General features: G+C 44.7%; 1 protein-coding gene across 8 annotated transcripts in view; it reads right to left on the bottom strand.

The window, feature by feature from the left end:
• The window catches only part of map7d3 (MAP7 domain containing 3), a 171,469-nt gene extending 145,356 nt beyond the window's left edge, over nucleotides 1-26,113 (bottom strand). For 7 of the 8 annotated variants that reach the window (XM_072271073.1, XM_072271075.1, XM_072271076.1 and 4 more), the window contains exon 1: nucleotides 26,006-26,113. In XM_072271073.1, coding sequence (XP_072127174.1) covers nucleotides 26,006-26,051 — 46 coding nt within the window. In that variant the 5' untranslated portion in view covers nucleotides 26,052-26,113. Of the gene's footprint in view, nucleotides 1-20,400; nucleotides 20,480-26,005 lie in introns of those variants that run through there. The other variant, XM_072271077.1, reaches the window with a different exon arrangement.
• Between the last annotated feature and the right edge of the window lie 1,628 nt (nucleotides 26,114-27,741).

Raw genomic sequence — 27,741 nt, 5'->3', positions numbered from 1 at the left:
TGCAAATGTTACTCCGCTTTCTAAAAAGGGTGGGTGACAGCGAAAAGGAAACTATAGACCTGTTAGTCTGACATCAATGGTTAACACAGAAGTTAACATAGAAATCTACAGCACATTACAGACACTTCAGCCCACAATGTTGTGTTAACCATGCAACCTACTCTAGAAACTGCCTAGAATTTCGCTACCACATAACCCTCTATTTTTCTAAGCTCCATGTACCTATCCAGGAGTCTCGTAAAAGGCCCTATTGTATCCGCCTTCACCACCATTACTGGCAGTTCACTCCACGCACTCACCACTCTCTGCGTAAAAAACTTACCCCGATATCTCCTCTGCACCTATTCCCCAGCACTTTAAGACTATGCACCCCCCCCCCCCCCCCCGTGTTTACAATTTCAGCCCTGGGAAAAAGCCTCTGGCTAACCACATGAGCAATGCCTACCTTAATTGTTGGGGGTGCTGTGGATAGTGTGGAGGGCTGTCAGAGGTTACAGCAGGACATCAATAGGATGCAAAACTGGGTTGAGAAGTAGCAGATGGAGTTCAACCCAGATAAGTGTGAAGTGGTTCATTTTGGGAGGTCAAAAATGATAGCAGAATATAGTATTAATGGTAAGACTCTTGGCAGTGTGGAGGATCAGAGGAATCTTGGGGTCCGTGTCCATAGGACACTCAAAGCTGCTGTGCAGGTTGACTCTGTGGTTAAGAAGGCATACGGTGTATTGGCCTTCATCAACCGTGGGATTGAGTTCAAGAGTCAAGAGGTAATGCTGCAGCTATATAGGACCCTGGTCAGACCCCACTTGGAGTACTGCATTCAGTTCTGGTCACGTCACTGTAGGAAGGATATGGAAACCATAGAAAGGGTGCAGAGGAGATTTACAAGGATGTTGCTTGGATTGGGGAGCATGCCTTATGTGAATAGGTTGAGTGAACTCGGCCTTTTCTCCTTGGAGCGTTGGAGGATAAGAGGTGACCTGATAGAGGTGTACAAGATAATGAGAGGCACTGATCATGTGGATAGTCAGAGGCTTTTCCCCAGGGCTGAAATGGCTAACACCAGAGGGCACAGTTTTAAGGTGCATGGAAGCAGGTACAGAGGAGATGTCAGGGGTAAGTTTGTTACACGGAGAGTGGTGAGTACGTGGAATGGGCTGCCGGCAACGGTGGTGGAGGCAGATAAGATATGGTCTTTTAAGAGACTCCTGGATAGGTACATGGAGCTCAGAAAAATAGAGGGCTATGGGTAGCCCTAGGTAATTTCTAAGTAACATGTTCGGTACAGCATTGTGGGCCGAAGGGCCTGTATTGTGCTGTAGGTTTTCTATGTTTCATCTTATATACCTCTATCAGGTCACCTCTTATCCTCCGTCGCTCCAAGGAGAAAAGGCCGAGTTCACTCAACCTATTCTCAAAAGGCATGCTCTGCAATCCAGGCAACATCCTTGTAAATCTCCTCTGCACTCTTTCCACATCTTTCCCATAGTGAGGAGACCAGAAATGATTACAGTACTCCAAGTGGGGTCTGACCAAGGTCTTGTATAGCTGTAACATTACCTCACGGCTCTGGAACTCAATCCCATGAGTGCCAGCACACCATACGCTTTCTTAACAACACTGTCAACCTGTGAAGCAGCTTGGAGTGTCCTATGGGTTATCTGGGTTGAATTCCATCTGCCACTTCTCAGCCTAACCTCAGTGGTTGGGAAAGTGTTGGAGTCCATTATTACGGATGTTTCGGGGTACTTGGAGACTAATGATAAAATAAGTCAAAGTCAGCATGGTTTCTGTATAGGGAAATCTTGCCTGAGCAATCTGTTACAGTTCTTCGAGGAAGTAAAAAGCAGGGTGGACAAAGAGGGGCAGTGGGGATCATCTACTTGGATTTTCAGAAGGCATGTCTTGTCTCCCCTTCTCTTCACCATTTACACCTTGGACTTCAACTACTGAACACAGTCTTGTCATCTTCAAAGTTTTCGGATGACTCTGCCATAGTTGGATGCATCAGCAAGGGAGATGAGGTCGAGTACAGGGCTACTGTAGGAAACTTGGTCACATGGTGTGTGCAGAATTATCTGCAGCTTAATGTGAAAAAGACTAAGGAGCTGGTGGTAGACCTGAGGAGAGCTAAGGCACCGGTGACCCCTATTTCCATCCAGGGGGTCAGTGTGGACATGGTGGAGGATTACAAATACCTGGGGATACGTATTGACAATAAACTGGACTGGTCAAAGAACACTGAGGCTGTCTACAAAAAGGGTCAGAGCCATCTCTATTTCTTGAGGAGACTGAGGTTCTTTAACATCTGCCAGACGATGCTGAGGATGTTCTACGAGTCTGTGGTGGCCAGTGCTATCATGTTTGCTGTTGTGTGCTGGGGCATTCGTAAGGCCAGTGATGTTGTGGGGATGGAACTGGACTCTCTCACGGTGGTGTCTGAAAAGAGGATGCTGTCCAAGTTGCATGCCATCTTGGTCAATGTCTCCCATCCTCTGCATAATGTACTGGGTGGGCACAGGAGTACATTCAGCCAGAGACTCATTCCACCGAGATGCAGCACAGAGTGTCATAGGAAGTCATTCCTGCCTGTGGCCATCAAACTTTTCAACTCCTCCCTTGGAAGGTCAGACACCCTGAGCCAATAGGCTGGTCCTGGACTTATTTCATAATTTACTGGCATAATTTACATATTACTATTTAACTATTTATGGTTCTATTACTATTTATTACTTATGGTGCAACTGTAACGAAAACTAATTTACCCCTGAGATCAATAAAGTATGACTATGACTATAAGGTGTCACACATGAGACTGCTTAACAAGAAAAAAATCCTATTGCGTTACAGGATAGTGGCATGGATAGAGGAATAGCTGACAGGCAGGAGGCAGCCAGTGGGAATAAAGGGGGCCTTTTCTGGTTGGCTGCCAATGAATAGTGGTGTTCCTCAGGGGTCTGAGGAATACCACTAGTCCCAAGTAGTGTTGGGACTGCTGCTTTTCACATTGTTTGTCAATGATTTGGATAATGGAATGGATGGCTTTGTGGCAAAGTTTGTGGATGATACCAAGATAGGTGGAGGGGCAGGTAGTGCTGAGGAAACAATGCAATTGCAGCAGGACTAAGACAAATTGGAAGAATGGACAAAAAAAAAGGCAGAGTGTATGTAGAGAGGAGGTTTCCTATGGGAGGAGGGTATACAGAACTAGAGGGCACAGTCTCAAATTTGACATTTTAGAACAGAGGTAAAGAGGACTTTTTTTTAGCCAGAGAGTAGCGAATCTCTGGAATGCTCTGCCACAGACTGCAATGGAGGCCAGGTCCATGGGTATATTTAAGATGGAAGCTGATAGTTTTCTGATTGATCAGAGCATCAAAGGTAATGGCGAGAAGGCACATGTATGGGGTTAAGTGGGATCTGAGATCAGCCATGATGGAATGCAGCACAGACTCGATGGGCTAAATGGCCTAATTCTGCTCCTATGTCCTATGGTCTTATGGACACATCCACTCTATCAAGGCCTTTTCCACATTCGATAGGTTTCAATGAGGTCGCCCCTCATTCTTCAGAATTCTAGTGAATACAAGCCTCGAGCCATCAAAGCTTATATGACAAGCCAGTGAATCCTAGAATCATTTCTGTGAACCTGCTTCAAACCTTCTTCAGTTTCAGCACATCCCTTCTAAGATTAGAGGCCCAAAACTGCTCCAAGTGAGGCCTCACCAGTGCTTTATAAAGTCTCAACATTATATTCTTGCTTTTATATTCTAGTCCTCTTGGAACTAATGTTAACATTGCATTTGCCTTCCTCACCGGACTCAACTTGCAAATTAACCTTCAGGGAATTCAGCACGAGGACTCCCAAGTCCCTTTCCACTTCAGTTTTTTTGTATTTTCTCTCCATTTTGAAAATAGTCTATCCTTTCATTTCTTCTACCAAAGGGCATATTCCATCTGCCATTTCTTTGCTCATTCTCTGAATCTGTCTAAGTCCTTCTGTAGCCTCTCTACTTCCTCAAAACTACCTGCCCCTCCGTCTATCTTCATATCCTCTGCAAATCTTCTTGTTTTCTGGGGAAAAGTTTCCTGCAGTCTAACCGAAAGCATTGATCTCAATGAAGCTTACAGAGTAAGGGAGGAACACAAAGCAAGGATGGGTTGTACAGCAAAGTTAAAGGGTATCAGGCCTGAAGAAGGTCACAATGCTTGGACAAGACAGACTATGCCAAGGTGATGCTGTCCATAAAAAGCAGAACAAATCCAATCTGAGTCAACCAGAGTTCTGACACAAGGTCCAATCTAAAATGGTGATCATCACAAATACAACAGGTTCTGCAGATGCTGGAAATGTTGATCATCACAAGGCCTCCATGATGTTGTCTAACCTAGCAAATTCTTTGACCTTTTTGCCCTGAATATTATCATTTGTAGTCTTTCCTGCCCCCATTTACCCAATCTGCCTAATTACCATCTACTCACTCTACTCTCAATTGTTTTCAGAGTCATCCAGCAAGGAAACAAGCACTATAGCTCGTAAAGGCTATGCTAGTCATCAGGTACCCATCTGTACTATTCCTATCTTCCAGCACTCAGTATCTCAGTGGCTCATCTAACTCTATAAAAACCTGTCACTTACAGACACGATAAGTGCTTACTCACCAATGTCCAGTGTAGGTTATTCCTAAAATGTGGCCCAAGAGCTAATTTCTACCAGTGAGGCAGAGTGGCTGCCCCGATAAACCTGATCAATGGGTACCAAGAGGAAAGTGCTCCAATAGCTTGAGGCATATTTTGCAAAAAGGTGGTCACCTCCTCCCCCCTCACCCTGGACATTGCTGCACTAGCTCCTGTGTCTGACCATTTTCCCCTTTTCCTTCTATTGCCAGCTCAAAAGCAGGGATGCCTGCTCTACTGTAAAGATGAAGCCTCACTCAGGTTGGAGGAACAACACCTTATATTCTGTCTGGGTAGCCTCCAACCTGACAGCATGCACACTGACTTCTCTAACTTCCGCTAATGCCCCACCTCCCCCTCATACCCCATCCATTATTTATTTATATACACGTTCTTTCTCTCACTCCCTTTTCTCCCTCTGTCTCTCTGACTATACCCCCTCCCCCTGGGCCTCCTGTCCCATGATCCTCTCATATCCCTTTTGCCTATCACCTGTCCAGCTCTTGGCTCCATCCCTCCCCCTCCTGTCTTCTCCTATCATTTTGGATCTCCCCCTCCCACTTTCAAATCTCTTACTAGCTCTTCCTTCAGTTAGTCCTGACGAAGGATCTCGGCCCGAAACGTCAACTGTACCTCTTCCTAGAGATGCTGCCTGGCCTGCTGCGTTCATCAGCAACTTTGATGTGTGATGCCTGCTTAATGTTCAGTTTCAATTACTGCACCTTGGGGAAAAAAAATAATCCCCGCATGGATAACTATCAAGACAATATTGAAGCATGGACATACGAGTGGAAAGTATTGCATGCAGTACCAAGAAATGAGCATCTCCAATGATTAATGCTGCCGCCGTTTAGCTCCAGTGGCCTGCATTCAATTCTGGCCTGAAATGCTGTGCGATTTGTCAGTTCTCCTTATGATTTTATTGGTTTCCCGTGTGCTTGGGTTTCCTCCCACATTCCAAGACAAGCTGGCATGTTAATTATCCAATGTGAATTGTTCCTTGGGTTGCTGGAGAAACAGGGGAGTTGATAGGCATGAGGAAATAGCTTCCAGAGTGGATGTGGGCCGGTGTGAACGCCCTAAGAACCAACATAGGGGGCATCCACACACAAAATGATGGAGGAACTCAGCAGATCTCCCTCTGGTGCTCTTCCCTCCCCCATTTTTCTTTATTCCATTGCCGCCTTTTTAAAAAATATACAGTATTTGTTTTTTCACTTTTTTATATCTATTCAATATACGTATACTGTAATTGATTCACTTATTATTATTTTTGTTTTATTTATTATTTTTCCCTCTTCTATATTATGTACTGCATTGAACTGCTGCTGCTCAGTTAACAAATTTCACGTCACATGCTGGTGATGATAAACCTGATTCTCATTCTGTCTCTTTCACCAATCAACTTCCCAGCTCTTTGCTTCATCCCTCCCCCTCCAGGTTTCACTTATCACCTGGTGTTTCTCTCTCCCCTTCCCCCACCTCTCGAATCTACTCCTCAGCACTTTTTCTCCTGTCCTGCCAAAGGGTTTTGGCCCGAAATGCTGACTGTGTTTTATTCCATAGATGCTGCCTGGCCTGCTGAGTTCCTCCACCACTTTCTGTGTGTTGCTCGGATTTCCAGCACCTGCAGATTTTCTCTTGTTGGAGGGCATCCATTCAGCCTATCAATCAGCATAGGCTTGACACCTAAAATGATGCTAAATTGTTTAAAAACATATGAAAGACAGCCTATTACTGATCTGAACATTTGTTTTTCCAAGCCTGGAGGTCAGAACAGACGTAACTCAGCAGCACGGCATCTATTATAGTGAAGCACCCGTTCACTGCTAAAATCTCAGATGCCATGAACAGCTCAAGTACATCTGAACAGTGTCAAAATGGACCATATATTCTCTGTCAAACACAGTAACCAAAAACCCAAATCACAAGATGCTGGAAATATAAAATAAAAACAAAAAGTTAACACAAAGTGTCGGAGGAACTCAGCAGGCCAGGCAGCATCTATGGCAAAGGGTACAGTCGACATTTCGGGCCGAAACCCTTCGGCAGGACCATGAAAAACATAAAGATCTTTAATCTTGGACGTTCTCTGCGCCTGACCTGCTGAGAGTTTCCAGCATTTTGTTAATAATTTCAATCACAATACTGTAGGTGTATAGGATAAACCAAGCATACAGTTTCTCTGTCATTAATTTGCTTTTTTTTAGCATGTCACACCAGTCAGTCATTCTTGCCTGGTGTGTGGTGTCAGGATTGGTCTCCTTTCAGATTAACCGGGTCACGATATGAATGTTCCTGACTCAATCCTTTTTTTTAAACGAGGCTGAGTGGCTAGCTCGACACTCCACCTGGCACGGATGGAAAGCGTGCTTGGGGGGTGGCCCGACTTGGATTCGAACTCGGGAGCCTTCGCTCCGGAGTCTGGCACTGATGCCATTGCGCCACCAGTCAGCCATTAACTTGCTGCTGAGGGAACAATCTAGAACTTACCACAGGTTTTACTGTAAAATGCTAATTATTGGCCACATCTGGTAGTCTGAAATGCAGCCCAGATGAAGTAATGGTGTCTTAGACAGTAAATTGCATCCATTATTTAGAGCAATCAAACACAGCCAGAAAAATACAACAACTTTCTACATGTTCAATATGGATTGCACAAGTACTGAGAATAATTCAAACAATCCAATAATAAATCATTCCCTTCAAGAATACGCTGAATACTCAGTGTTCATCAGATCAGAAGGCAGCTTGCTTACTCATTCTGAAACTAACCACACTCTGCTCAACTCCTGTCACAACTGGATGGCTGTTCATAAACTTCTTCAGCAAGAATCTCACACATCCACTGTAGCGAGAAGCTCCGAACAAGTAGCCTTTCAAAACCAGCGCACCAGCCTGTAGGAATGTACAACCTGAAATGACAGGAATAGGCCATTCAGCCCTTCTCCCTGCTCCACCAGTCAATAACTACAGTTACGCTGGTAGACTGTCTTAAGGGCATTACTCTTCCTTGAATATACTCAGAGAGTAAGCCTCCATAGCTCTCTTGGAAAGTGAATTCCAATAATTCTCCACCATCTAGCTAAAGAATCTGACTCAGTTTTGAAGAAGGGATAGTGATCTATTCCATTGAAACAGCCACTCTAGCATTACGCTAGAAGCCTAGAACACCTTCAAATTACTGATGCAACTATTTAGTATGAGCTTTAACCCAAAGGGGCAATGTGGAAATATGATGGAAAGAACACGGCGTATACTTTTAGCTTCGGCCCCTCAGGCTCAAATGTGAGGATCTGTTTAAGAAGGTACAGGAGGCCCAAAGATCCTAAGAGAGTTTGGTAATGTTGCATTAAGCTTCTAGAGCTTGAATGAATATTGTGGTAACACTTAACACTATTGACTATATATACAGTCTACTTTATACTGTCTACTAATAAGTGGCACTTGGGAAAACAGCTAAACCGGAGTTCCTCCAGCACTTTGTGCGTGTTGCAGCTAAACCATGCTCATTTGTTCTCAACCCTGTGCAGACAGAATTTAGTTACATTATCCGATGCAGTCGCAATACAATCCTGATGAAAGGTTTCAACCATAAAATGATGATTCTTTATTCCCTTCCACAGACACTGCCTATCCTGCTGAGTTCCTCCGGCATTTTGTGTGTGTTACTTTGCAGTTGTAATTCTGTGTTTAATATTACAGTACCTGACAGACTGTCTCCCCCCTCACCAATCCAATCCACATTCTTATCACTCAAATCACAAGATATCTAGAGGTGTTGTAAATTTATGCCACCGTGCATTTCTCCTCTCTTGCTAACTTGCATTTCTACAATGCTCCGTGACCCACACACCATATCTATAAAAGGCACCATTGCCAAATGTCTACCTGGGAGCTATCACTAATGTGTTAGATACCTGCCTGGTTGCTTCACTAAACAGACCACAAAACCCTGGAATTCTGGCACCACTTGTGGATTATTGCACTTTGTTTAACTATTGAGAGATGGGGATATGAGGGGATGCTTAGAAGCTACAATTTATGTTGGTGTAACTGAGAACCACTTTGATATGAGGGGATATGAGGGGATGCTCAGAGGCTACAATCTGTGTTGGTGTGACTGAGAACCACTTTGATATGAGGGGATGCTTAGAGGCTACAATTTGTGTTGGTGTAACTGAGAACCACTTTGATATGAGGGGATATGAGGGGATGCTTAGAGGCTACAATTTGTGTTGGTGTAACTGAGAACCACTTTGATATGAGGGGATATGAGGGGATGCTCAGAGGCTACAATTTGTGTTGGGGTAACTGAGAACCACTTTGATATGAGGGGATGCTTGGAAGCTACAATTTGTGTTGGTGTAACTGAGAACAACTCTGCATTCATTTTAAAGGAAAGGCAACCAGAGAGAAGCTACAGAAAGTATTGATGTCAGAATGGAAATCAAACTAGAGATGGCCTTTTAACAGTGGCAGTTAGTTTGATCGCTCGGATAAAGCGACAGACTGCTTGATGGGAACTAGTGTCAGAATGCAGATCTACCAAAAGTAGTTAATTTCCATTAGCAACATCAGTTACTACACATGCACATTAAGAGCAGTCACATTACCACAAACCCACCCTGTCAGTATACTGCTACACTGTTAAAGCCCCAATGGCTCTCATTCCCTCCTGGATGCACATGAACATATCCCAACATATCGATGAAGTTATAAAGAAGACAAGACAGCAACTATACTTTATTAGAAGTTTGGCATATCAACAAATACACTCAAAAACTTCTATAGTTGTACCATGGAGTGCATTCTGACAGGCTGCATCACTGTCTGGTATGGGGGAACTACTGCAGAGGACCAAAAGAAGCTGCAGAAGGTTGTAAATCTAGTTGGCTCCATCTTGGGTACTACCCTACAAGGTACCCAGGACATCTTCAGGGAGTGGTGGTTCAGAAAGCAGAGTCCATTATTAAGGACCTCCAACACTCAGGGCATGCTCTTTTCTCACTGTTACCATCAGGTAGGAGGTACACACTCAGTGATTCAGGAACAGCTTCTTCCCCTCTACTATCTGATTCCTAAATGGACATTGAATTTTTGGACACTACCTCACTTCTTAAAAAAATATGCAGTATTTCTGTTTTTGCACGTCTTTAAAATCTATTCAATATTTGTTTACTGTAATTGATGTACTTGTTTATTTATTATTAGTATTACCATTTTATTTATTATTACCTTATTTTTTTCTCCACTAGATTATGTATTGCATTGAACTGCTGAGCTAAGTTAACAATTTCATGTCACATGCCAGTGATAATAAATCTGATTCTGATTCTGAAATCTTGAATAGCTGATACAGGTGTCCCCCGCTTTTCGAACGTTCGCTTTACGAAACCTCACTGTTATGAAAGACCTACATTAGTACCCTGTTTTCGCTTTCAGAAGGTGTTTTCACTGTTACGAAAAAAAAGCAGCGCGCGATAAAAAATTCAGTGCACAAAAAAAATCAGCGCGCGATAAAAGGCAGCACGCGCCCCGAGCAGCCGCTCTCCCCGGATTCAGAACGGCATTGCTTTAACACGAGCCTGTGAGCAGCCGTTTGCAAGATGAGTGCTAAGGTGTAGGAAAAGCCTAAAAGAGCTCGTAAGGGTGTTACACTTAGCGTAAAACTAGACATAATTAAGCGTTTCGATCGTGGTGAACGAAGTAAGGACAACGTGAGGTTGGCTTGTGGAAGATGACGATGATGATGTTGAAGAGGTTTTGGCACCTCATTACCAAGAACTGATAGATGAAGAGCTGATGCAATTGGAAGAGGAAAGGATAACAATTGAAACCGAATGCAGTAGCGAAAGTGAAGCAACTACGTGATATTTTCGCTGCAATGATAAAGTATGACTTTAATTTTGAAAGGGTACGTAGGTTTAGGGGATATCTGCAAGCTGGTTTGAGTCCTTACAAAGAACTGTATGACAGAAAAATGCGCGAGGCTCAGCAGTCAAGCAAGCCTTCTGCATCAGCCACAGCAGACGACGAACTTTGACCTTTGACATTGAGGCTAGCGGTCATAGGAGAAGATGAGCTGCCTGCTCTAATGGAAACAGATGACGAGATGACACCCCAGTGTCCCACCACCCCAACACCCAGGCCGCGGACAGATACGGTACCGATTCGCAGAGAATGCAGCAGTAGCCGGGACACACACAGCACATCTTTAAGAAAAAAGCCGAAATAAACATGCTAATTAATTAGGTGCCGCCCCACACGTAAATGTCGGCCCAGATCAAAGGCGATGCAATCGGCAATCGGCACTGATCTGGGCCGACAATTACGTGCCGGGTGGCACCTAATTAATTAGCATGTTTGTTTCGGCTTTTTTCTTAAATATGTGCTCTGTGCCTCCCGGCTACCGCTGGACCCCTGCATGCCTCGCGGCAATGTATCGGTCGGCGGCCTGGAGGGTGGGGGCCACTGCACTACCCAACCTGCGACGACTCTGCCTAACACACCATCATCAGTGTGCTCTGCGCTGAACCAATTCCGGTAAGTGATACTACACTGTACACATATTATTTCTACTTTATATCGGCTCTATATTTTTACGTGTTATTTGGTATGATTTGGCAGCTTCATAGCTTAAAGGTTACTGGAGAGCGCTTGCGCCGTGTTTTTGCCAACAGCGCTTGCGTGAGATATTCTGCCGACGATGTCATTATACACCAGTCATTGAAAGTGGGCATGCAGGTACAGCAGGCCGTGAAAAAGGCGAATGATATGCAGGCATTCATAGCAAGAGGATTCGAGTACAGGAGCAGGGAGGTACTACTGCAGTTGTACAAGGCCTTGGTGAGACCACAGCTGGAGTATTGTGTGCAGTTTTGGTCCGCTAATCTGAGGAAAGACATTCTTGCCATAGAGGGAGTACAAAGAAGGTTCACCAGATGATTCCTGGGATGGCAGGACTTTCATATGAAGAAAGGCTGGATCGACACAGGCTTATACTTGCTGGAATTTAGAAGATTGAGGGGGGATCTTATTGAAACATATAAAATCCTAAAGGATTGGACAGGCTAGATGCAGGAAGATTGTTCCCGATGTTGGGGAAGTCCAGAACGAGGGGTCACAGTTTGAGGATAAAGGGGAAGCCTTTTAGGACTGAGATTAGGAAAAATTTCTTCACACAGAGAGTGGTGAATCTGTGGAATTCTCTGCCACAGGAAACAGTTGAGGCCAGTTCACTGGCTATATTTAAGAGGGAGTTAGATATGGCCCTTGTGGCTAAAGGGATCAGGGGGTATGGGGGGGAGGCTGGTACAGGTTTCTGAGTTGGATGATCAGCCATGATCATACTGAATGGCCGTGCAGGCTCGAAGGGCCGAATGGCCTACTCCTGTACCTATTTTCTATGTTTCTATGACGGCGCTTGCGTGAGATTTTCTGCCGACGGCGCTTGTGTAAGATTTTCGCTACAGAGAGCAGTGCAGTGCACAATGATTGTGGAAAAGTATTTCTACTTTATATAGGCTGTGTATTTATCATATCATTCCTGCTTTTACTATGTGTTACTGTTATTTTAGGTTTTATGTGTTATTTGGCATGATTTGGTAGGTTATTTTTGGGTCTGCGAATGCTCACAAAATTTTCCCATATAAATAAATGGTAATTGCTTCTTCGCTTTACGACATTTCGGCTTATGAACCATTTCATAGGAACGCTCTACCTTCGGATGGCGGGGGAAAGCTGTAATATATTCTAAGGCTCTTTGGCACAATGAAAGATGAAAGGATATATAACCAACCTAAGGCAAAGAAATGTAAGAATAAAACCTCAGCTAGCAACTAAGTGCCCAGACATAAGAGTCCTGCAGCAATTAAAACACTGACTTAAAGATGTTCACTTGGTTGGAAAGGAGATTCTTCAATATTCTTACAACACAAAGCACAGCCTGGAAATTCCAATGGTGCTTTGGGAAATCACTTGATGATAACTATCGCAATACCCTAGTTAAGATTTCTACTGCTATGTTTGGAGGTAGTTTATATTAGTAGTTTTCTGTAAAAGCAGTGTGCCATGCTGGAAAGTGTGTTTTGGCTTCGGCTAAGATAAGGACCCATGTTGTCTAACTCAGGAACATGAGTCAGCCAATCAGAATCAGAATCAGGTTTACTATCACCGGCACATGACGTGAAATTTGTTAACTTAGCAGCAGCAGTTCAATCCAATACATAATCTAGCAGAGAGAGAAAAAATAATAATAATAAATAAAATAAAACATAATAATAAACAAGTAAATCAATTACATATATTGAATAGATTTAAAAAATATGCAAAAACATAAATACTGTATATTAAAAAAAAGTGAAGTAGTGTCCAAAGCTTCAATGTCCATTTAGGAATCAGATGGCAGAGGGGAAGAAGCTGTTCCTGAATTGCTGAGTGTGTGTATTCACACTTCTGTATCTCCTACCGGATTGAGGAATGTGACAGAAGGTTCTAGAGAGCCATGGGGAAGAGTTTTCTGAAGGACAGTAGCCTGGCTTGGGGTCTTTTGGCAGGAACTGCGGAGTGGGACAGAAGGGAAGATGCATCAGAATGTCGTTGGAAGGAGAGTCCCTGTTGCAAGAAGTGGTTTGTGCAGATGAATGGCTCCAAGGAGGAAGGGCCAATACTCCTGAGAACCAGCTTCTTTGAGATTCTCTTTCGGACTGTGGCGGGTGCTTTCACACAGACCAGGGTTCGGCGCCATGAGTAATGGTTATACACAGCTTTTGGAAGAGACCAGCTCCAACTCCATGTCCACATTTAGAATGGCTTAGCTGTAATGGGCCTTTTTTATTTTTTTGCTTTCTTTGTTTTCTTTCTTTTAATAGCTGTTTGATATAGCTGAAATTAGTAAATATACTTCTTTTATAATTTTATGCAGTGTATGTTCTGTTATTTCTTACTGACTGATAATTGTCTATGGGCAGTATTTACACTGCATTCGCTCAAATCAAGGTTTCTTTAATTGGAGCCAGGCTCTCCTCTGTTCTTTCCCACAGCACTATAATGGAATCTAATTACCTTTTGGAAGTTATTGCTGAATCTTCTACCACCAGCCTTTCAGTCACCACAACTTAACAGAGTAATAAAACATTTATTTTCCCATTCCAAATCACTTCAAACGTAACCCTCTGGATAACAACTCTTCTGCCTAAATCCAGTGTTAGGTTATCACTTAATTACCTCTGCTCTGGGAACTCAGTACCACTTTCCAGCACGAAAGTGTTTTGATTCACTCAGTATCCAACTAACTACTGAAACACCCTGGTTTCCTTGGCTGCATAAGTCTAAGGAAGACGACCTCCAGCCCCACCAAACTCATGAGGTTGAGGTGCGCTCGATCCCACCCCAAACCCCAAGTTGTGTGGATGCTGTGTCATTCGCTACTCCGTTACAAATTAATGGACAACATAACAGACAGTACACTGCATATGATTAAAGGAATTATATTTATGAATCTTAACTGAGGAGTTAATAAAGAGTAATGATAAGAAAAGGACCCATTCTAATCAGACAGTCAAATGTGCACAAGTTGGAGCTCATCTTGAACTTCTCTGTCACTCACACGCTGGGCCCTCAGTCAACATGAAAGCACACACCACCTTCCAAACATTGCTCACAATCCATCTCGAATAAGTGGGTCTCACACCGGATCATATGCTACGACCGGTTCTCCCCAGTATCTTCTCTCTTCATCTCCTCTCAAACAAAAGCCCCAAGCCCAACCCTAGAGTCCCTCACCAGAGAAACCTCCCTCTAATCTGACCATCCTAATTGGATGGCACACATTTCTCCTCATCTCTTATCCTCAACAGTAACCCAAACAAGCATGAAAACAGAACAGACTGCCAAAATGAAATACATACAGCATAACAGCAAAAATATGAACCAGGGCATTACACTATCAAGCTCTACTTTGGTGAGCTTGGCAATCGAGCCTCTGCAGCCCTCGGAAAAAATAGTCCAGAGGTGCCTTACATTCTGTACATTCACGTAGGTGCCTACGTGGCAGAGATGGTAAGAATTGGAGGAGATGGCAGTTGAATGCGTGGCTGAGGAGTTGGTGCAGGGAGCAGGGTTTTAGATTTTTAGATCATTGGGATCTCTTCTGGGGAAGGTGGGACCTGCACAGATTGGATGGGTTGCACCTGAACTCGAGAGGGAGCAATATCCTTGCAGGTAGGTTTGCTAGCATGGTTCGGGAGGGTTTAAACTAATTTGCGAGGGGGATGGGACCCAGAGCGATAGAGCAGTGAAAGAAGTGCATGGAGTAAAGCCAGATCTAACATACAGAGAGACTTTGAGGAAAGAGAAGCAGAATAAACAGTGTAAAGACAGTAAAGTAGAAGGGCTGAAATGTGTGTACCTCAATGCAAGAAGCATCAGGAACAAAGGTGATGAACTGAGAGCTTGGATACATACATGGAATTATGATGTAGTGGCCATTACAGAGATTTGGCTGGCACCAGGGCAGGAATGGATTCTCAATATTCCTGGATTTCAGTGCTTTAAAAGGGATAGAGAGGGAGGAAAAAGGGGAGGAGGGGTGGCATTACTGGTCAGGGATACTATCACAGCTACAGAAAGGGTGGGTAATGTAGCAGGATCCTCTTTTGAGTCAATATGGGTGGAAGTCAGGAACAGGAAGGGAGCAGTTACTCTACTGGGGGTATTCTATAGGCCCCCTGGTATCAGCAGAGATACAGAGGAGCAGATTGGGAGGCAGATTTTGGAAAGGTGCGAAAATAACAGGATTGTTATCATGGGTGACTTTAACTTCCCTAATATTGATTGGCACCTGATTAGTTCCAAGGGTTCAGATGGGGCAGAATTCGTTAAATGTATCCAGGATGGATTCCTGTCACAGTATGTGGACAGGCCAACCAGGGGGAATGTCATACTAGATCTAGTACTAGGTAATGAACCGGGTCAGGTCACAGATCTCTCAGTGGGTGAGCATCTGGGGGACAGTGACCACCGCTACCTGGCCTTTATAATTATCATGGAAAAGGATAGAATCAAAGAGGACAGGAAAATTTTTAATTGGGGAAAGGCAAATTATGAGGCTATGAGGCTAGAACTTGCGGGTGTGAATTGGGATGATGTTTTTGCAGGGAAATGTACTATGGACATGTGGTTGATGTTTAGAGATCTCTTGCGGGATGTTAGGGATAAATTTGTCCCGGTGAGGAAGATAAAGAATGGTAGGGTGAAGGAACCATGGGTGACAAGTGAGGTGGAAAATCTAGTCAGGAGGAAGAAGGCAGCATACATGAGGTTTAGGAAGCAAGGATCAGATGGGTCTATTGAGGAATAAAGGGAAGCAAGAAAGGAGCTTAAGAAGGGGCTGAGAAGAGCAAGAAGGGGGCATGAGAAGGCCTTGGCGAGTAGAGTAAAGGAAAACCCCAAGGCATTCTTCAATTATGTGAAGAAAAAAAGGATGACAGGAGTGAAGGTAGGACCGATCAGACATAAAGATGGGAAGATGTGCCCGGAGGCTGTGGAAGTGAGCGAGGTCCTCAATGAATACTTCTCTTCGGTATTCACGAATGAGAGGGAACTTGATGGTGGTGAGGACAATATGAGTGAGGTTGATGTTCTGGATCATGCTGATATTAAGGGAGAGGAGGTGTTGGAGTTGTTAAAATACATTAGGACAGATAAGTCCCCGGGGCCTGACGGAATATTCCCCTGGCTGCTCCACGAGGTGAGAGAAGAGATTGCTGTGTCTCTGGCTAGGATCTTTATGTCCTCGTCGTCCACGGGAATGGTACCGGAGGATTGGAGGGAGGCGAATGTTGTTCCCTTGTTCAAAAAAGGTAGTAGGGATAGTCCGGGTAATTATAGACCTATAGACCAGTGAGCCTTACGTCTGTGGTGGGAAAGCTGTTGGAAAAGATTCTTAGAGATAGGATCTGTAGGCATTTAGAGAATCATGGTCTGATCAGGGACACTCAGCATGGCTTTGTGAAGGGCAGATGGTGTCTAACAAGCCTGATAGAGTTCTTTGAGGAGGTGACCAGGCATATAGATGAGGGTAGTGCAGTGGATGTGATCTATATGGATTTTAGTAAAGCATTTGACAAGGTTCCACACGGTAGGCTTATTCAGAAAGTTAGAAGCCATGGGATCCAGGGAAGTTTGGCCAGGTGGATTCAGAATTGGCTTGCCTGCAGAAGGCAGAGGGTGGTGGTGGAGGGAGTACATTCAGATTGGAGGATTGTGACTAGTGGTGTCCCACAAGGATCTGTTCTGGGACCTCTACTTTTCGTGATTTTTATTAGCGACCTGGATGTGGGGGTAGAAGAGTGGGTTGGCAACTTTGCAGACGACACAAAGGTTGGTGGTGTTGTAGATAGTGTAGAGGATTGTAAAAGATTGCAGAGAGACATTGATAGGATGCAGAAGTGGGCTGAGAAGTGGCAGCTGGAGTTCAACCCGGAGAAGTGTGAGGTGGTACACCTTGGAAGGACAAACTCCAAGGCAGAGTACAAAGTAAATGGCAGGATACTTGGTAGTGTGGAGGAGCAGAAGGATCTCAGGGTACATGTCCACAGATCCCTGAAAGTTGCCTCACAGGTGGATAGGGTAGTTAAGAAAGCTTAATGGGGTGTTAGCTTTCATAAGTCGAGGGATAGGGTTTAAGAGTCGCAATGTAATGATGCAGCTCTATAAAACTCTGGTTAGGCCACACTTCTGACGAAGGGTCTCGGCCTGAAACGTCGATTGCACCTCTTCCTACAGATGCTGCCTGGCCTGCTGCATTCACCAGCAACTTTGATGTGTGTTGCTTGAATTTCCAGCATCTGCAGAATTCCTGTTGTTTGGAGTATTGTGTCCAGTTCTGGTCACCTCACTATAGGAAGGATGTGGAAGCATTGGAAAAGGTACAGAGGAGATTTACCAGGATGCTGCCTGGTTTAGAAAGTATGCATTATGATCAGAGATTAAGGGAGCTAGGGCTTTACTCTTTGGAGAGAAGGAGAATGAGAGGAGACATGATATTGGTGTACAAGATAATAAGAGGAATAGATAGAGTGGATAGCCAGCGCCTCTTCCCCAGGGCACCACTGCTCAATACAAGGGGACATGGCTTTAAGGTAAGGGGTGGGAAATTCAAGGGGGATATTAGAGGAAGGTTTTTTACTCAGAGAGTGGCTGGTGTGTGGAATGCACTGCCTGAGTCAGTGGTGGAGGCGGATACACTAGTGAAGTTTAAGAGACTACTAGACAGGTATATGGAGGAATCTAAGGTGGGGGCTTATATGGGAGGCAGGGTTTGAGGGTCGGCACAACATTGTGGGCCGAAGGGCCTGTACTGTGCTGTACTATTCTATGTTCTATTCTTGATTAGTCAGGGCATGAAGGGTTACGGGGAGAAGGCAGGAGGTTACAGGGAGGCTCTATAAGGCGCTGGTGAGACCTCACTTGGAGTACTGTGGGCAGTTTTGGTCTCCTTATTTAAGAAAGGATGTGCTGACGTTGGAGAGGGTACAGAGAAGATTCACTAGAATGATTCCGGGAATGAGAGGGTTAACATATGAGGAACGTTTGTCCGCTCTTGGACTGTATTCCTTGGAGTTTAGAAGAATGAGGGGAGACCTCATAGAAACATTTCGAATGTTAAAAGGCATGGACAGAGTGGATGTGGCAAAGTTGTTTCCCATGATGGGGGAGTCCAGTACGAGAGGGCATGACTTAAGAATTGAAGGGCGCCCTTTCAGAACAGAAATGCGAAGAAATTTTTTTAGTCAGAGGGTGGTGAATCTATGAAATTTGTTGCCACGGGCAGCAGTGGCGGCCAAGTCATTAGGTGTATTTAAGGCAGAGATTGATAGGTATCTGAGTAGCCAGGGCATCAAAGGTTATGGTGAGAAGGCAGGGGAGTGGGACTAAATAGGAGAAAATGGATCAGCTCATGATAAAATGGCAGAGCAGACTCGATGGGCCGAATGGCCTACTTCTGCTCCTTTGTCTTATGGTCTTATGGAGATGAAATGGCAGAGCAAACTCGATGGGCCAAATGCCCTAATTCTGCTCCTATGTCTTATGGTTCACCACCTTTGTAATACATATCTCATCTTAGCCCTAAATGGCAATTTCTTATTCTGCATTCTTCTTTATTATTTCCGCACAACACATATTCACATATCCGCTCAACGCCTCTCTGCACTGGCATATCTTCACTTATTCACTCTCTATGCTCCTCAATGTCACTCACTGCTACTCCAGTTACGTTTCAGCAAGAAGCGTTGAAATATCACACCAACCACAGTGAATGGCTGAAGGTCCAGTATGAATTACTGTGGCATAATACTTGCCACATAACCTGAAATGTCCCTCTTATTCCTAGTCCCAACCCTGAACAAGAGGAAATCTGCAGATGCTGGAAATCCAAGCAACACACACAAAATGCTGGAGGAACTCAGCAGGTCAAGCAACATCTATGGAAAAAAAAGTACAGTCGACGTTTCAAGCTGAAACCCTTCAGCAGGACTGGTTTCCAGATTTGTTTTCAAGCTTCTCAATTTGGACCTTCTGAGGACCCCACGTATTCACATTGAATTGACTGCTTCTCCCAGTGCCTATCATAGTCATACTTTATTGATCCTGGGGGAGTCCCAACCCTGATCACACCTGTACCTTACTCCCAATCCCACCTGCTCTGACCTTCACCTCAATGAAAGTCTCTGACAGACAGAATATACCACATCCACCAGGTCACTTATTCCCAATATGCTTCAAAATAATCGCATAAATCCACTTCCATTCTGCCTGATACGATTGTACTTCTCTAAGAATAATGGATAATCTAAGTGTTTTCTCTATTTCTGACAGCAAGCTTATTGTAGTTAAGCCCATCACTCCGACTCGGGCATCAGCCACCAACAGCAGCTGACCAGAGTCCTGTCCTGGGCCAGTGTTTTATGTTGTCCCCAGGTGTAGTTCATCTTCAAAGATCCTTCCTCTCCCACAGATGAGGTCTCTGGAGCTTCTGTTGGCATTTCTGTAGCTTTGGGTTTTTACAGGATGTGGTTGCTAGCCTGATGCCCAACCCTTCTGCTTTTGCAGCCGTGCTTCAGACAATCCGTGGCGGAGTTTTAAGCTTGGTTGTCCAAGACCCATTTGTCTTTTTACTAGGATACAAAATCATTTGGTTTTTTTTCACCGTACCTGCAAGTTTCTAATGCAGCCTCAAAACTGCTCCACAAGCCATGTGAAGGTAACTTGTGCCAATCTCATGTTCAACCGTTAAGCAAACTAAGCCACTGCCAGAGATTTATAACATAGAAATGTACAGCACAATGTTGTGCTGATCATGTAACTCTAGAAACTGCCTAGAATTTCCCTACCGCATAGCCCTTTATCCTTCTAAGCTCCATGTACCTATCAAAGAGTCTCTTAAAAGACCCTATTGTATCTGCCAGAAGAAGCAGGACCACACAGTGGCCACCCATTTTAATTCCACTTTCCATTCCCATTCCAATATGTCCATCCATGACCTCCTCCATTGTCATGATGAGGTCACACTTAGGTTGGAGGAACAACACCTTATATTCTGCTTGGGTAGCTTCCAACCTGATAGCACGAACATCAATTTCTCAAACTTCCGGTAATGCCCCCCACCCCCAACCCCCCTTCCCAAATTCCCATCCCCTTTTCCCTCTCTCACCTTACCTCCTTGACCGCCCATCGCCTCCCTCTAGTGTTACTCCCCACTTTTCTTTCTTCCAAGTCAAGTCAAGTCGCTTTTATTGTCCTTTTGACCATAAGCTGCTGGTACAGTACACAGTAAAAATGAAACAACGTTCCTCCAGGACCATGGTGTTACATGAAACAACACAAAACCACTCTAGACCATGTGAGACAGCACAAGGCTACACTAGACTACTTAAAACAACATAAATACTGTACTAGACTACAGACCCGCACAGGACTACATAAAAGTACACAAAACAGCGCAGGGCAGTACAATAATTAATAAACAAGACAATAGGCACAGTAGAGGATAACTTACAATATAATAATAAATGATGTAGGTGTCAGACTAGACTCAACACCCATGGCCATGGCCTTCTGTCTCTTTCACCAATCAACTTTCGTGCTCCTTACTTCAATCTTCCCCTTACACTTCTCTCTCCCCTCACCTCACCTTTTAAATCTACTCCTCAGGTTTTTTCTGTAGTCCTGCCAAAGATTTTTGGCCAAAATGTCGAATGCATTCTTTTTCTATATATGCTGCCTGGTCTGCTGAGTTCCTCCAGCATTTTGTGTGTGTTGCTCGGATTTCTGGCATCTACAGATTTTCTCGTTTGTGAACATCCTTGTAAATCTCCTCTTCACTCTCTCTCTATAGTATCCACATCCTTCCTGTAGTGAGGTGACCTGAACTGAACACAGTACTCCAAGTGGAGTCTGACCAAGGTCTTATATAGCTGTAACATTATCTCATGGCTCTTGAACTCAAACCGATTATTGATGAATGCCTGCACACCATATGCTTTAACAACACTGTCAACCTGCACAGCAGCTTTAAATGTCCAATGGACACGGACTCCAAGATCTCTCTGATCCTCCACACTGCCAAGAGTCTTACCATTAATATTATATTATGTCTTCAAATTAGACCTATTAAAATGAACCACTTCACACTTTATCTGGGTTGAACTCCATCTGTCATTTCTCAGTCCAGATCGATGCCACCTCTGACAACCCCCTCCAGACTATCCACAACACCCCCAACTTTTGTGTCATCAGCAAACTTACTAACCCACCCTTCTACTTCCTCATCCAGGTCAATTATAAAAATCACAAAAAGGAGGAGTCCCAGAACAGATCCCAATGGAACACCACTGGTCACTGACCTCCATGCAGAATATGAACCATCTACAACCACCCTTTGCATTCTGAGGGCAAGATAATTCTGGATCCACAAAGCAAGGTCTCCTTGGACCCCATGCCTCATTACTTTCTGAATGAAGCTCGAATGCCTTACTGAACTCCATAAACATTATACCCACTGCTCTACCTCCAATGTGTTTTGTTATATCCTCAAAGAATTCAATCAGACTCGTAAGGCATGTTCTGCCCTTGACAAAGCCGCACTGACTATCCCTAATCAGATTACGTCTCTCCAAATGCTCATAAATCCTGCCTCTCATGATCTTCAACAACTTGTCCACGACTGAAGTAAGATTCACTGGTCTATAATTTCCTGGGTTATCCCTACTCCCTTTCTCGAACAAGGGAACATTTGCAACCCTTCAATCCTCCGTTACTTCTCCTGTCCCTATTGATGATGCGAAGATCATCACCAGAGGCTCAGCAATCTCCACCCTCGCTTCCCACAGTAATCTGGGGTATATCTCATCTGGTCCCAATGACTTATCTAACTTAACACTTTTCAAAAGCTCCAGCACATCCTCTTTCTTCATGTCTATATGCTCAAGCATTTCAGTCTGCTGTAAGTTATCCCCACAATTGCCAAGGTCCTTTCCCCTGGTGAATACTGAAGCAAAGTATTCACTAAGTACATCCGCCACCTCCATGCACACGTTTCCACTGTCACACCTGATTGGTTCTATTCTTACACGGCTCATCCTCTTGCTCTTCACGTACTTGTAGAATGCCTTGGGGTTTTCCTTATCCTGCTCACCAAGGCCTTCTCATGGCCCCTTCTGGCTCTCCTAATTTCATTCTTAAGCTCCTTCTAGGCAACCTTGTAATTTTCTAGAGCTCTGACAGTACCTAGTTTCTTGAGCCTTTCATAAGCTTTCCTTTTCTTAACTAGATTTTCTACATCTCTTGTACACCATGGTTCTTTAACCTTACCAGCCTTTCCCTGCCTCAATGGAACATACCTATGTAGAACACCATGCAAATGTTCCCTGAACATTTGCCACATTTCTGACGTGCACTTCCCTGAGAACACCTGCTCCCAATTAATGCTTCCAAATTCCTGCCTGATATCATCATTTTTCCCCCTACCTCAACTAAATGTTTTCCCAAATTGTCAGTTCCGATCCCTTTCCAGCGCTACGGTAAAGGAGATAGAGTTGTGATCACTACCTGCAAAATGCTCTCCCACCGGGAGATCTGATACCTTATCAGGTTCATTTCCCACTACAGATAAGTATAGCCATTTATCTACCCAAGGTGGTCACATGCCATGCCATTGTGGATACGGTAAACTGTAAAACATTATGCTTAAGATCTGATTGGGTTACTACCTTCTTGCGTTGAACACAACCCTGTCCATTATATAATGTCTGATGAAGGGCCTCAGTCCGAAACATCAACTGTTTACTCCCTTCCAAAATCGCTGCCTAGCTTGCTGAGTTTCTCCAGCATTTTGTGTGTGTTGCTCTGGATTTCCAGCTTCTGCAGAATCTCTTGTGTCTAGAATGTCTGAATTCTTTTCTGGAAGTTTTTGTCATGATCCCACTAGATCTGCAGGGATGTGGGAACCGAAGTGGAGAGTCAGAGGATGGGGCGGTTAGAGACAGCTTGTAGGTAGTTTGCAAGGAAAGAAGAGCACAGAAAGATGCACTCAGCCAGATGGTTTGAGATGTATCTATTTTAATGCAAGGACTATCATAAACAAAGTGGATGAACTTGGATTGTGGATCAATATGTGGAACTATGACATTGTGGCCATTACAGACTTAGATGTCGCAGGGGCAGGAATGGCTGCTAAGTGTGCTGGGCTTTAGATATTTCAAAAAGGGCAGGGAGGGAGGCAAAAGAGGTGGGGGCGTGGGATTGCTAATCAGGGATAGTATCATGGCTGCAGAAAAGGAGGAGGTCATGGAGGGATTGTCTACTGAGTCATTGTGGGTGGAAGTCAGAAACAGGAGGGGGCAATAACTTTACTGGTGTTTTCTTTTGACACCCCAATAGTTATAGAGATATTGAGGAGCAGGTAGGGAGCAGGATTCTAGACGGTGCAATAATAATATGGTTGCTGTGATGGGTGATTTTAACTTTTGGAATATTGACTGGCATCCGGGGGTGCAGTGCTAGCCGGAGCGCGTCCAGCACCTCTTTAGGAAAAAAGCCAAAATAAACAAGCTAATTAATTAGGCGATGCCCAGGGTGATTTGAGTATCTCAGAAACTGCTGATCTCCTGGGATTTTTACACACAACAGACTCTGGAGTTTACAAAGAATGGTGCCAAAAACAAAACATCAGCCAGCGAGTGGCTGTTCTGTGAGCAAAGGCATCTTGTTAAATCCACTCGCTGCATGTTTTTTTGTTTTTGGCGAGAGTGGGGTTCAATGCTTTTGCTGCTGATGGAAAAGAGTAAAGTTGACATTTCCGGCTGAGATCTTCCATCAATTGAAGCATCTCGGCCCGTAACATTGACACGTTTACTCTTTTCCACGGATGCTGCCCGGCCTGCTGAGTTCCTCCAGCATTTTGTGTGTACTGCTTGGATTTCCAGCATCTGCAGATTTTCTCTTGTTACTGATGGTGGTGGATTATGGAATTACTTCCTGGTTAGTGATGGTATATTCCTGTTGGTTGTAATTTTTTAAGATTTTAAAAAATTACAACCAACGGGAATATACCATCAGTGACCAAGGCCTGGCAGTATATTGATAATACTCTGCACACAGCAGTATCACTACATAGCAAAGAAGTAGAATTTAAAATCAGGTTGGTATATAATTTAAACTTGTTGCCTACATCCCAAATGTCAACCATAACTCAGTAGCATTCCCTCTAAGAAAAGTGGTTATGGGCTGAAATTCAAATTTGAGATTTGAATGCAAAAATCCAGGCTGGCTTGCAGTATTGTGATTAGGCTTCAGGCACTTTAATTTGGAAAGGATGTTAAATCAAGTTTATTCTCCCACATATAAAGGAAGAGCAGGGAGTTATTTCCTTATGGTCACATTTGAAACTTATCTCTCCCTGACTGTTACAAAAAGGGCTTTGCACAAACTGGCTACACCATTCCTTACAATACCACCGCACTTTCAAAGCATCCTATAACAAAGGGTAAGAGAATTACCTTTCTTCCTCAAATACATGACAATAAAAATGCTTCACATTAATAATAAGTCAAATTAGTTTATATAGAAAACTGACGTGATAAATAGAGGTAAGGTGCTGTTGCATGTTAACATGCAGATAAAGCGAATCTATCATTTCTGCTGTATGTTTCAAGCAAGGTAAATATTTCAAGCAAGTACTGGACAAAAGCAGCGATGAGCTTTCATTTGCTGAATTATTAATCTGCCATGTAATGCTAATCTCCTTAGGGTATCTGCCAATGCATTTGGCAATTTTCTGTAGAGATTACAGAATCCCAGTTATGTATCCCACCCCCACACAACAAGAAACAGGCAAGACGCAAATTCTCAACCTAGTTCAATGCTACATACACTCAGTTTCCTATTCACCTTCAGAATCGAGGCAGCGCTGACTCTGAAAGAGCACAATACAATTACAAAACCTTGAAACTCCTTGCACAGACTAGCTTAACATGACAACTGCTTAATCTGTTTTGTTAATTTATCCAAAGCTTCCTATGACATCAAGGTCAATTCCCCCCATCTACTAAACCACTTTAGCCCCCTCTGCAATTGGATCTGGCTTTCTCCGCTGAACATTCATCAATGCTACTTCATTATTCATCTTTTGCTCTATTTATTTATTTTGTAATTCATAGTAATTTTTAATGTCTTGCTCTGTACTGCCGCCGGAAAACAATTTCACAACATATGTCAATGATGATAATTATGATTTTGGAAATGAAATCTCAAGCTGTTGGAAGTTTCAGACAGCAATTTGCTGCCAGAATGGAAGACATCGTTTGAAATAACTTCAGGGAAGTATTAAACTTAAAAATCCAACAGATAATTTCAGATGTAAGCCCCAAGCAGTGCATTTTGAAGAAATTACAGATAAAATAAAATTTCTGACTGCTTCTGGCAACTGTAATCATATACGAATAGTAGCAAAAGATTGGCTAATACTGCAGAGATCAGTATCAAATCATCGCCCTCAGCATTCGTATCTCAAGTAGACACAACTCAATCCCTGCCTCCCTCTCACTTCAACCCTTCCCCTAGCTCACCATCATCCTTTCCCGCGACTCACTCACGCCTCCCTACCACACCCTCCCCACAGCCCGTTTCCCCTGCACTCAATATGACACCACTCTCATCCTCCTCCCTCACCACCTAATTTGCACTCCCGCTCTCAACTCCATCCAGCCTCGGCGGCAAGAGGAGCAGAAGCCGAGTAAGCAGTACCGGCGCCACATCCCCTCACCGTACTGGGCCCGCAACTCCTTCAGAGACGTCGCGCCCTCCGCCATCTTGCCTCAGAGTGGCCGCGCATGCGCAGCAAGTTGACCGGGGGGAGGGGAGGAGAGGGGGATGGGAGAGGAGGGGTGAGGGGAAGAAGAGGGGACTGTAAGAGGGAGAGGAGGGGAGCGGAGAGGAGTTGGGGAGGGGAGACGAGGGGAAGAGGGTGGGAAGTGCAAGGCGGAGGGAAAGGAAGAGGGAGGGAGGGAGGGAGGGAGGGAGGGAAGAGGAGAGGAAAAGGAGGGGGAAGGGTGAGGAGGGTAGAAGAGGGAAGGGGAGTGGGAGAGGGGAAGCAGAGGGGAGAAGGGTAGGACAGGGGGGGAGAGGTGGAGATGAGGAGGAAGGGCAGGTGGGAGAGAGGAGGAGGGAAGGGGAGGGCAGAAGTGGGGAGAGGAGGGGAGGAAGGAGAGGGAAAAGAGGGGGAGGGGTGAGGAGGAAGGGGAGGGTAGAACAGGAGAGGAAGGGTGGGGGAGTGAGGAAAAGAGGGGGAGGGGTGAGGAGGAAGGGGAGGGTAGAACAGGAGAGGAAGGGTGGGGGAGTGAGGAAGCAGAGGGCAGAAGGGTAGGACAGGGGGAGTGGAGGGGCGGGGAGAGGTGGAGAGGAAGTGGGGAAGAAGGAGGGGGAAAGGCGGGTGAGAAAGGAGGAGGGGAGTGGAGAGGGGTTGGGGAAAGGAGGAGGGGAGGGCAGAGGGGGAGTGGAGGGGCAGGGGAGGGGGCAGAGGGGAAAGAGGAGAGCAGAGAGGGGAGTGGAAAGGCGGGGAGGGGGAGGGGGACAGTGGGAGTGGGTGGAGAGTTGGAAGGCAGGAGGGTAACAAGGGGTGGGCAGGGGAAGGGAGGGGAGATGGGGAAGGAAGGGAGATGGAGATGGGGACGGGGTAGTGTAGAGGAGGGGGAGGTGTGAAGGGAGAGGAGGGTAAAGGGGAGAGGGAGAGGGGTAGAGGAGAGGAGGGGGAGGGAAGGGGAGTGGAGGGATTCCAGTGTTGGTCTCACACTGATTCCAGTCTCGGTCACACAGTGATTCCAGTCTCGCTCACAATGTGATTCCAGTCTGGGTCACACAGAGATTCTAGTCTCGGTTACATGGTGATTCCAGTGTCAGTTACACACTGATTTCAGCCTCATTAACATAGTGATTCCAGTCTCTGTCACACAGTAATTCCAGTCTCATATATAAATACATAGAATAGTACAGCACAGTACAGGCCCTTCAGCCCACAATGTTCTGCCGACCCTTAAACCCTGCCTCCCATATAACCCCCCACCTTAAATTCCCCCATATACCTGTCTAGTAGTCTCTTAAATTTCACAAGTGTATCTGCCTCCACCACTGACTCAGGCAGTGCATTCCACGCACCAACCACTCCCTGAGTAAAAAACCTTCCTCTAATATCCCCCTTGAACTTCCCAACCCTTACCTTAAATCCATGTCCTCTTGTATTGAGTAGTGGTGCCCTGGGGAAGAGGCGCTGGCTACCCACTCTATCTATTCCTCTTAATATATTGTACACCTCTATCATGTCTCCTCTCATCCTCCTTCTCTCCAAAGAGTAAAGTCCTAGCTCCCTTAATCTCTGATCATAATGCATACTCTCTTAACCAGGCAGCAACCTGGTAAATCTCCTCTGTACCCTTTCCAATGCTTCCACATCCTTCGTATAGTGAGGTGACCAGAACTGGACACAGTACTCCAAGTGTGGCCTAA

Source organism: Mobula birostris, chromosome 10 (assembly GCF_030028105.1).
Source record: "Mobula birostris isolate sMobBir1 chromosome 10, sMobBir1.hap1, whole genome shotgun sequence".
Taxonomy (NCBI): Eukaryota; Metazoa; Chordata; class Chondrichthyes; order Myliobatiformes; family Myliobatidae; genus Mobula; species Mobula birostris.
Note: the sequence above shows the minus strand (reverse complement) of the source record. Positions and strands in the feature narration are given on the sequence as shown.